This window comes from Coregonus lavaretus (genome assembly GCF_964263955.1).
Source record: "Coregonus lavaretus genome assembly, contig: HAP1_SCAFFOLD_7395, whole genome shotgun sequence".
Taxonomy (NCBI): domain Eukaryota; kingdom Metazoa; phylum Chordata; class Actinopteri; order Salmoniformes; family Salmonidae; genus Coregonus; species Coregonus lavaretus.
Genome location: NW_028158463.1, coordinates 3,325 through 15,000, shown reverse-complemented (window position 1 = coordinate 15,000; position 11,676 = coordinate 3,325). Strand labels below are relative to the sequence as shown.

At 42.8% G+C, this 11,676-nt stretch overlaps 1 protein-coding gene across 1 annotated transcript in view; it reads right to left on the bottom strand.

The window, feature by feature from the left end:
- LOC311124001 (voltage-dependent T-type calcium channel subunit alpha-1H-like) overlaps positions 1–11,399 on the bottom strand; it is a gene marked incomplete at its 3' end in the record, with an annotated part of 13,318 nt that extends 1,919 nt beyond the window's left edge. Inside the window, exons 1-4 of the mRNA XM_084198224.1 lie at positions 11,320–11,399; positions 4,727–4,965; positions 1,520–1,695; positions 764–1,105 (exon numbers count right to left, since the gene is read on the bottom strand). Coding sequence (XP_084054350.1) covers positions 764–1,105; positions 1,520–1,695; positions 4,727–4,965; positions 11,320–11,382 — 820 coding nt within the window. The 5' untranslated portion in view covers positions 11,383–11,399. The remainder of the gene's footprint in view (positions 1–763; positions 1,106–1,519; positions 1,696–4,726; positions 4,966–11,319) is intronic.
- Between the last annotated feature and the right edge of the window lie 277 nt (positions 11,400–11,676).

The window sequence follows — 11,676 nt, the reverse complement described above, 5'->3', positions numbered from 1 at the left end:
CTGTCTCCCTGGTAGCTAATTAATTAATTAATGAATGTCCTGAATAAACAGAATGATGTGATTAGAATGAGAAGCAGCTATATGCTGACCTCACGGTTCAGGTCAGTTCTAACTGTCTACGGCACCAGACTGGGACAGGCTTCACTTCACCATCAATGGACAATAGTTATTAGACCGCTTGTCTCCTCTCCTCTCCTCTCCTCTCCTCTCCTCTCCTCTCCTCTCCTCTCCTCTCCTCTCCTCTCCTCTCCTCTCCTCTCCTCTCCTCTCCTCTCCTCTCCTCTCCTCTCCTCTCCTCTCCTCTCCTCTCCCACTCCCCTCCCTCCCTCCCTCCCTCCCCTCTACCTCCCCTCTCCCTCCCCTCCCCTCTCCTCCCCCTCTCCTCTCCTCTCCCACTCCCCTCCCTCCCTCCCCCCTCCCCTCTCCTCTCCCTCCCCTCCCCTCTCCCTCTCCTCCCCCTCTCCTCTCCTCTCCTCTCCTCTCCTCTCCTCTCCTCTCCTCTCCTCTCCTCTCCTCTCCTCTCCTCTCCTCTCCTCTCCTCTCCTCTCCTCTCCTCTCCTCTCCTCTCCTCTCCTCTCCTCCCCCTCCCCTCCCCTCCCCTCCCCTCTCCTCTCCTCTCCCTCTCCTCCCCCTCTCCTCTGTAGTCATTAATGACTCCAACATTTGAGACATGGATTTCCTGTCAGGGCTGTAAGTGGTCCTCCAGACAGAGGCAGCTAGTTCTGATATAGAAGCACAGTATATATAAAGAGAAGGTTCTTACTGTGCTGTCCCATGAGTCGGTGCAGCTTGCTGAGGGGGTCCAAGCTGTTTTCTGAGATGGGCGGGGGGGGTGTGGGGAGGGGGCTGTGGGGCTGTGTGGGGAGGGGGCTGTGGGGCTGTGTGGGGAGGGGGCTGTGACGGTGTGTCGGGAGGGGGCTGTGGGGGTGTGTGGGGAGGGGGCTGTGAGGGTGTGTCGGGGTGAAGCTGCATATGAAGGAGGGCAGGATGGTGGGGTAGTTCGTCCCCCCGTTCAGACGACCCAGGAGAGATGACCCCAGCCCAGGGGTCACAGAGGGGTCACGACACGGGACCGGAAGTGACCTCATCTCCAGCTCCTCCCCTCCTGGAGGATTCATTAAATTTGATTTAATTAATTAATTAATTAATTAAAATGTTAGTCAGACATCTTTCATGGCAGTTAAAGATCTATTAAAATGAACATGAACGTCAGTTTCAGGTCCTGCACAATGACTAATACATAGTACGATCCCTTAGTGAAGATACCACAGCCGTGATCCCTCTGCCTTGTTTGTACCCCAAGAACAACAGCAAATGCCAGATCTTACAAGGTCTGGATCGGTGTTTAACACATCTGCTAATCACATCATATGATATGGCCATCTGATGCCCGACTGCACAGTCCCCGCGACGTGGCAACACAACCCCCCCCCATTGGTTGATGCAGCGCGCAACAATCCTGCTATGTCGTCGGTCTGGGACGCGGCCTTTGTTAACTAACTTTTAGTCTTTAACGGACCTGTTGCTACGGGGGCGTGTCCTCCGTTGCTAAGCCGACAGTGGTGGTGCTGGTGACGTTGCAGCAGGGTGTGTATTGGGCGGAGCCAGGGGGCGTTCCCGGACGTGCTGCGGCTGCCTCCCAGACCCCCCCCTCCTCCTCCTCCTCCGTTAGGGTTCACCTTCTTACGACGCCTACTGCCACAAAACACCGACACATATAACAAGTCAAATACGACAACTAGAACAAAGCAGAACAAATACAACTTTATTCAATTTACAAACGAGTTATCTATAAACAGGTAGTTGAATTTATTCTGGACTTTATTCACTTTACAACGAGTTATCTATAAACAGGTAGCTGTGTAATACAGATTTAAAACGAAAAAGTATTGAAATAAGTTGAAATAATGATAATGAATTAAAATATATATTATAATAAGAAGAAACAACAAAACAAACATAAAATCACTGGTTAAAAGCCAAGTAGTGTAGTGGACTATGGAGGGAATCGGGTGCCATTAGGGTTTTGCCCCGAGTGTTGTTGTTGTTGTTGTTGTTGTTGCTGTTGTTGACCGAACTGTGCCAGGTAGTGTACATGTTGTTGTTGTTGTTGTTGTTGTTGCTGTTGTTGACCGAACTGTGCCAGGTAGTGTACATGTTGTTGTTGTTGTTGTTGTTGTTGACCTAACTGTGTCAGGTAGTGTACATGTTGTTGTTGTTGTTGTTGTTGACCTAACTGTGCCAGGTAGTGTACATGTTGTTGTTGTTGTTGTTGACCTAACTGTGCCAGGTAGTGTACATGTTGTTGTTGTTGTTGTTGTTGACCTAACTGTGCCAGGTAGTGTACATGTTGTTGTTGTTGTTGACCTAACTGTGCCAGGTAGTGTACATGTTGTTGTTGTTGTTGTTGACCTAACTGTGCCAGGTAGTGTACATGTTGTTGCTGTTGTTGTTGACCTAACTGTGCCAGGTAGTGTACATGTTGTTGCTGTTGTTGTTGACCTAACTGTGCCAGGTAGTGTACATGTTGTTGTTGTTGTTGACCTAACTGTGCCAGGTAGTGTACATGTTGTTGTTGTTGTTGACCTAACTGTGCCAGGTAGTGTACATGTTGTTGTTGTTGTTGACCTAACTGTGTCAGGTAGTGTACATGTTGTTGTTGTTGTTGTTGTTGACCTAACTGTGCCAGGTAGTGTACATGTTGTTGTTGTTGTTGTTGACCTAACTGTGCCAGGTAGTGTACATGTTGTTGTTGTTGTTGTTGTTGACCTAACTGTGCCAGGTAGTGTACATGTTGTTGTTGTTGTTGTTGACCTAACTGTGCCAGGTAGTGTACATGTTGTTGTTGTTGTTGTTGACCTAACTGTGCCAGGTAGTGTACATGTTGTTGTTGTTGTTGTTGACCTAACTGTGCCAGGTAGTGTACATGTTGTTGTTGTTGTTGTTGTTGTTGACCTAACTGTGCCAGGTAGTGTACATGTTGTTGTTGTTGTTGACCTAACTGTGCCAGGTAGTGTACATGTTGTTGTTGTTGTTGACCTAACTGTGTCAGGTAGTGTACATGTTGTTGTTGTTGTTGACCGAACTGTGCCAGGTAGTGTACATGTTGTTGTTGTTGTTGTTGTTGACCTAACTGTGCCAGGTAGTGTACATGTTGTTGTTGTTGTTGTTGTTGTTGACCTAACTGTGTCAGGTAGTGTACATGTTGTTGTTGTTGTTGTTGTTGACCTAACTGTGCCAGGTAGTGTACATGTTGTTGTTGTTGTTGACCTAACTGTGCCAGGTAGTGTACATGTTGTTGTTGTTGTTGTTGTTGACCTAACTGTGCCAGGTAGTGTACATGTTGTTGTTGTTGTTGTTGTTGTTGACCTAACTGTGTCAGGTAGTGTACATGTTGTTGTTGTTGTTGTTGTTGACCTAACTGTGCCAGGTAGTGTACATGTTGTTGTTGTTGTTGACCTAACTGTGCCAGGTAGTGTACATGTTGTTGTTGTTGTTGTTGTTGACCTAACTGTGCCAGGTAGTGTACATGTTGTTGTTGTTGTTGACCTAACTGTGTCAGGTAGTGTACATGTTGTTGTTGTTGACCTAACTGTGCCAGGTAGTGTACATGTTGTTGTTGTTGACCTAACTGTGCCAGGTAGTGTACATGTTGTTGTTGTTGTTGACCTAACTGTGCCAGGTAGTGTACATGTTGTTGTTGTTGTTGTTGACCTAACTGTGCCAGGTAGTGTACATGTTGTTATTGTTGACCTAACTGTGCCAGGTAGTGTACATGTTGTTGTTGTTGTTGTTGTTGTTGTTGTTGTTGTTGTTGACCTAACTGTGCCAGGTAGTGTACATGTTGTTGTTGTTGTTGTTGTTGACCTAACTGTGCCAGGTAGTGTACATGTTGTTGTTGTTGTTGTTGTTGTTGTTGTCCTAACTGTGCCAGGTAGTGTACATGTTGTTGCTGTTGTTGTTGACCTAACTGTGCCAGGTAGTGTACATGTTGTTGTTGTTGTTGACCTAACTGTGCCAGGTAGTGTACATGTTGTTGTTGTTGTTGACCTAACTGTGCCAGGTAGTGTACATGTTGTTGTTGTTGACCTAACTGTGCCAGGTAGTGTACATGTTGTTGTTGTTGTTGACCTAACTGTGCCAGGTAGTGTACATGTTGTTGTTGTTGTTGTTGACCTAACTGTGCCAGGTAGTGTACATGTTGTTGTTGTTGTTGTTGACCTAACTGTGCCAGGTAGTGTACATGTTGTTGTTGTTGTTGTTGACCTAACTGTGCCAGGTAGTGTACATGTTGTTGTTGTTGTTGTTGTTGTTGACCTAACTGTGCCAAGTAGTGTACATGTTGTTGTTGTTGTTGTTGACCTAACTGTGCCAGGTAGTGTACATGTTGTTGTTGTTGACCTAACTGTGCCAAGTAGTGTACATGTTGTTGTTGTTATTGTTGACCTAACTGTGCCAAGTAGTGTACATGTTGTTGTTGTTGTTGTTGACCTAACTGTGCCAGGTAGTGTACATGTTGTTGTTGTTGTTGTTGTTGACCTAACTGTGCCAAGTAGTGTACATGTTGTTGTTGTTGTTGTTGACCTAACTGTGCCAGGTGGTGTACATGTTGTTGTTGTTGTTGTTGTTGACCTAACTGTGCCAAGTAGTGTACATGTTGTTGTTGTTGTTGTTGACCTAACTGTGCCAGGTGGTGTACATGTTGTTGTTGTTGTTGTTGACCTACCTGTGCCAGGTAGTGTAAATGCGTTGTAATCGTCGGGTCAGTTTGCGGTAGAGGTGTGAGATGTATCTCAGCATCTCTTCATAGCAGGATCCTGGTTCGCTGTAGCTGGCCAGAGTGCTGTCGTTGGACATGTAGCGCGATCGCTGTTCACGCATCAACGCGTTCTCACGCTGCTTCGTCTCAGCGAACTGGGTGGCTATGACCACCAGGCATAGGTTGATCATGAAGAAAGAGCCCACCTGACGACCAAGAACACAGAGTTTATGCAACTTCACTAACCATAACCGTAACCCGCCTACACAGGGCCAACCAGAAACATACACAGAGTTGGGGACAACCAGTAGCTGTCACAGAGTTTAGGCAACTTCACTAACCGTAACCGTAACCCGACCTACACAGGGCCAACCAGAAACATACGCAGAGTTGGGGACAACCAGTAGCTGTCACAGAGTTTCAGGTCATTAAGGACAAGGCCCATTCCATCATTTGGTTCATTTATTTTAAACTGAAGGTTTTATCACTGAAACCAGGCAGTGGGATGGCGTAGGTGCTGGACTGTGTTAGCCGACAGAAATGACTGACATGCCTGCTGACCACAAAATTGTCACGGATTCTGCCGAGGCTGCCCCTCCTCCTTGCTCGGGCAGGCTTCGGTGTTCGTCATCCTCCCGGAATACTAGCTGCTGCAGATCTATGTTTCTATGTTTCTATGTTCTACCTGTTGTCTGATTGTTACACACCTGTTGCCCATTACGTCATTACTCCTTCCCCTATTTAACCCGGTGGCTCCCCCGTTGTGTTTTTGTACCGCGTTTTGTTGTTTCGTTTCGTGTGTCGTTTTGGTGAGCGGGTTTGTTCCTCCCTGTGTGGAGGTGTTTTGGTATTGTTGTCTTTACCTCTACAGTAAAGTACGTTTTCATACGAGTTTCTGTGTCCTGCGCCTGACTTCGACCCCACCGCATTACACTGACACTCGCGACAAAAAATCAACATACATGTTATTCAAATCATTTCATCCAAACCGCTCGCGTGCGTATCAACGAGCGTCTGCGTAGCCAGGCGCTAAAATAGAACTTGGTTGTATTTGTGACGTTTGACGTGCTGCAAGTCCTCTCCTCTCCCATCTCCTCATTGGTTTATAGGAGCATCTACCCACGTGGGTGATGGAAAGATGAACTGAGGTCCACACTCCAGTCCAGTTGGTGGCGGTAATGCACCTTAAAGTTGGTTGCCAAGCGCCAAATAAAGTCCAAAGAAGAAGAAGAAACTAACTAGGTTTAACCTTGTATTTGTGGATTAATTGTCAGAGTAGAGAACACAAGATTTTCTGTGACTCGAAATTCTACAAAGATCCAGAAAAAAAAGGACCTTGTGCATTTCAGGTAAAACAACAACAACCCAATGTTTATATCCCAGGATAAATTAGCTAGCAACAGCAAGCTAGCTAAATAAACATGAATGTTTCACGCGTTTCGACCTGTCCCCAAACATATAGTCGGTTCAGAGTTGGTTTTGATATTTTAACCTGCGAGTCCTGATCGTGTCTGGTGTGGATGGGCAACATCAACATGTGGGCGATGGCGTACACGGACACACGCGCGTGACCGGTCTAGTCAGTATGTTATTAAAACAATTATCACAGAGAGATTCTATTCTATACTCTGTATCAGTCCTCCTGCTCCACAGAGAGATTCTATTCTATACTCTGTATCAGTCCTCCCGCTCCACAGAGAGATTATATTCTATACTCTGTATCAGTCTTGATGCTCCACAGAGAGATTATATTCTATACTCTGTATCAGTCTTCCTGCTCCACAGAGAGATTATATTCTATACTCTGTATCAGTCCTCCTGCTCCACAGAGAGATTATATTCTATACTCTGTATCAGTCCTCCTGCTCCACAGAGAGATTATATTCTATACTCTGTATCAGTCCTCCTGCTCCACAGAGATATTATATTCTATACTCTGTATCAGTCCTCTTGCTCCACAGAGAGATTATATTCTATACTCTGTATCAGTCCTCCTGCTCCACAGAGAGATTATATTCTATACTCTGTATCAGTCCTCCTGCTCCACAGAGAGATTATATTCTATACTCTGTATCAGTCCTCCTGCTCCACAGAGAGATTATATTCTATACTCTGTATCAGTCCTCCTGCTCCACAGAGAGATTATATTCTATACTCTGTATCAGTCTCCCTGCTCCACAGAGAGATTCTATTCTATACTCTGTATCAGTCTTCCTGCTCCACAGAGAGATTCTATTCTATACTCTGTATCAGTCTCCCTGCTCCACAGAGAGATTATATTCTATACTCTGTATCAGTCCTCCCGCTCCACAGAGAGATTATATTCTATACTCTGTATCAGTCCTCCTGCTCCACTGAGAGATTATATTCTATACTCTGTATCAGTCTCCCTGCTCCACAGAGAGATTATATTCTATACTCTGTATCAGTCTCCCTGCTCCACAGAGAGATTATATTCTATACTCTGTATCAGTCTCCCTGCTCCACAGAGAGATTCTATTCTATACTCTGTATCAGTCTTGATGCTCCTGCCCTCTGTCTGTAAAGCACTTCCTCCTGAGCTGACAGGAGAGAATGACTGTAAATGAGCTGATATAACCAACTGACTTTAGTAAAAACTTCACTCTGACTTTGTCCGCTCTCATCTGTCAGAATCTATACTGTCCTCTGTATCACTGTCTGTCTGATTCTATACTGTACTCTGTATCACTGTCTGTCTGATTCTATACTGTACTCTGTATCACTGTCTGTCTGATTCTATACTGTCCTCTGTATCACTGTCTGTCTGATTCTATACTGTACTCTGTATCACTGTCTGTCTGATTCTATAGTCTGTATCACTGTCTGTCTGATTCTATAGTCTGTATCACTGTCTGTCTGATTCTATACTGTACTCTGTATCACTGTCTGTCTGATTCTATACTGTCCTCTGTATCACTGTCTGTCTGATTCTATACTGTACTCTGTATCACTGTCTGTCTGATTCTATACTGTACGTATCCCTGTATGTCTGATTCTATACTGTACTCTGTATCACTGTCTGTCTGATTCTATACTGTACGTATCCCTGTATGTCTGATTCTATACTGTACTCTGTATCACTGTCTGTCTGATTCTATAGTCTGTATCACTGTCTGTCTGATTCTATACTGTACTCTGTATCACTGTCTGTCTGATTCTATACTGTACTCTGTATCACTGTCTGTCTGATTCTATACTGTACTCTGTATCACTGTCTGTCTGATTCTATGCTGTACTCTGTATCACTGTCTGTCTGATTCTATAGTCTGTATCACTGTCTGTCTGATTCTATACTGTACTCTGTATCACTGTCTGTCTGATTCTATACTGTCCTCTGTATCACTGTCTGTCTGATTCTATACTGTACTCTGTATCACTGTCTGTCTGATTCTATAGTGTACTCTGTATCACTGTCTGTCTGATTCTATACTGTACTCTGTATCACTGTCTGTCTGATTCTATACTGTACTCTGTATCACTGTCTGTCTGATTTTATACTGTACTCTGTATCACTGTCTGTCTGATTCTATACTGTACTCTGTATCACTGTCTGTCTGATTCTATAGTCTGTATCACTGTCTGTCTGATTCTATACTGTACTCTGTATCACTGTCTGTCTGATTCTATACTGTACTCTGTATCACTGTCTGTCTGATTCTATACTGTACTCTGTATCACTGTCTGTCTGATTCTATACTGTACTCTGTATCACTGTCTGTCTGATTCTATACTGTACTCTGTATCACTGTCTGTCTGATTCTATAGTCTGTATCACTGTCTGTCTGATTCTATACTGTACTCTGTATCACTGTCTGTCTGATTCTATACTGTACTCTGTATCACTGTCTGTCTGATTCTATACTGTACTCTGTATCACTGTCTGTCTGATTCTATAGTCTGTATCACTGTCTGTCTGATTCTATACTGTACTCTGTATCACTGTCTGTCTGATTCTATACTGTACTCTGTATCACTGTCTGTCTGATTCTATACTGTATTCTGTATCACTGTCTGTCTGATTCTATACTGTACTCTGTATCACTGTCTGTCTGATTCTATACTGTACGTATCCCTGTATGTCTGATTCTATACTGTACTCTGTATCACTGTCTGTCTGATTCTATACTGTACTCTGTATCACTGTCTGTCTGATTCTATACTGTACTCTGTATCACTGTCTGTCTGATTCTATACTGTACTCTGTATCACTGTCTGTCTGATTCTATACTGTACTCTGTATCACTGTCTGTCTGATTCTATGCTGTACTCTGTATCACTGTCTGTCTGATTCTATAGTCTGTATCACTGTCTGTCTGATTCTATAGTCTGTATCACTGTCTGTCTGATTTTATACTGTACTCTGTATCACTGTCTGTCTGATTCTATACTGTACTCTGTATCACTGTCTGTCTGATTCTATACTGTACTCTGTATCACTGTCTGTCTGATTCTATACTGTACTCTGTATCACTGTCTGTCTGATTCTATAGTCTGTATCACTGTCTGTCTGATTCTATACTGTACTCTGTATCACTGTCTGTCTGATTCTATACTGTACTCTGTATCACTGTCTGTCTGATTCTATACTGTACTCTGTATCACTGTCTGTCTGATTCTATACTGTACTCTGTATCACTGTCTGTCTGATTCTATACTGTACTCTGTATCACTGTCTGTCTGATTCTATACTGTACTCTCTATCACTGTCTGTCTGATTCTATAGTCTGTATCACTGTCTGTCTGATTCTATACTGTACTCTGTACCACTGTCTGTCTGATTCTATACTGTACTCTGTATCACTGTCTGTCTGATTCTATACTGTACTCTGTATCACTGTCTGTCTGATTCTATAGTCTGTATCACTGTCTGTCTGATTCTATACTGTACTCTGTATCACTGTCTGTCTGATTCTATACTGTACTCTGTATCACTGTCTGTCTGATTCTATACTGTACTCTGTATCACTGTCTGTCTGATTCTATAGTCTGTATCACTGTCTGTCTGATTCTATAGTCTGTATCACTGTCTGTCTGATTCTATACTGTACTCTGTATCACTGTCTGTCTGATTCTATACTGTACTCTGTATCACTGTCTGTCTGATTCTATACTGTACTCTGTATCACTGTCTGTCTGATTCTATAGTCTGTATCACTGTCTGTCTGATTCTATGCTGTACTCTGTATCACTGTCTGTCTGATTCTATACTGTACTCTGTATCACTGTCTGTCTGATTCTATACTGTACTCTGTATCACTGTCTGTCTGATTCTATACTGTACTCTGTATCACTGTCTGTCTGATTCTATACTGTACTCTGTATCACTGTCTGTCTGATTCTATACTGTACTCTGTATCACTGTCTGTCTGATTCTATAGTCTGTATCACTGTCTGTCTGATTCTATACTGTACTCTGTATCACTGTCTGTCTGATTCTATACTGTACTCTGTATCACTGTCTGTCTGATTCTATACTGTACTCTGTATCACTGTCTGTCTGATTCTATACTGTACTCTGTATCACTGTCTGTCTGATTCTATACTGTACTCTGTATCACTGTCTGTCTGATTCTATACTGTCCTCTGTATCCCTGCCTGTCTGATTCTATAGTCTGTATCACTGTCTGTCTGATTCTATACTGTACTCTGTATCACTGTCTGTCTGATTCTATAGTCTGTATCACTGTCTGTCTGATTCTATACTGTACTCTGTATCACTGTCTGTCTGATTCAGACTCTGCCTGCTAAGCCCGTCCTCCTCCTCCTCCCTACTTCAAAGTCCTGTAGAGAAACTAGAAACTAGGTCACCATCGAGCAGCAGAAGGAGAGGAGCAGGACAGACAGCTGGGTTTCAACCCAAGTCCTCTGTATTAGCCTGCTGAGCTAAAGCCTAGGCATCAACTAGTGGAGATGACAAGTCTACAGGGTTAAAGCCGATCAGTATAAAATATATATAGTCACTATGATGAGCAGTATAAAATTTATATACTCACTATGATGAGCAGTATAAAATATATATTGTCACTATGATGAGCAGTATAAAATATATATACTCACTATGATGAGCAGTATAAAATATATATTGTCACTATGATGAGCAGTATAAAATATATATACTCACTATGATGAGCAGTATAAAATATATATTGTCACTATGATGAGCAGTATAAAATATATATAGTCACTATGATGAGCAGTATAAAATATATATAGTCATTATGATGAGGAGTATAAAATATATATAGTCACTATGATGAGGAGTATAAAATATATACAGTCACTATGATGAGCAGTATAAAATATATACAGTCACTATGATGAGCAGTATAAAAATATATATACTCACTATGATGAGCAGTATAAAATATATATTGTCACTATGATGAGCAGTATAAAATATATATAGTCACTATGATGAGCAGTATAAAAATATATATACTCACTATGATGAGCAGTATAAAATATATATACTCACTATGATGAGCAGTATAAAATATATATACTCACTATGATGAGCAGTATAAAATATATATACTCACTATGATGAGCAGTATAAAATATATAAAATTGTAGAAGGAGTGAGCATCCATAACGTAGTACATGATGTCCACCCATCCTTCCAGAGTTATCACCTAGAGAGAGAGAGAGAGAGGAGGAGTGGGGGGGGTAGGGGAGAGAGAGAGAGAGAGAGAGAGAGAGAGAGAGAGAGAGAGAGAGAGAGAGAGAGAGAGAGAGAGACAGACAGACAGACAGACAGACAGACAGACAGAAAGAAAGAGAGAGAGAGAGAAAGAAAGAGAGAGAGACAGAGAGAGAGAGACAGAGAGAGACAGAGAGAGAGAGACAGAGAGAGAGAGAGACAGAGAGAGAGAGAGACAGAGAGAGAGAGAGAGAGA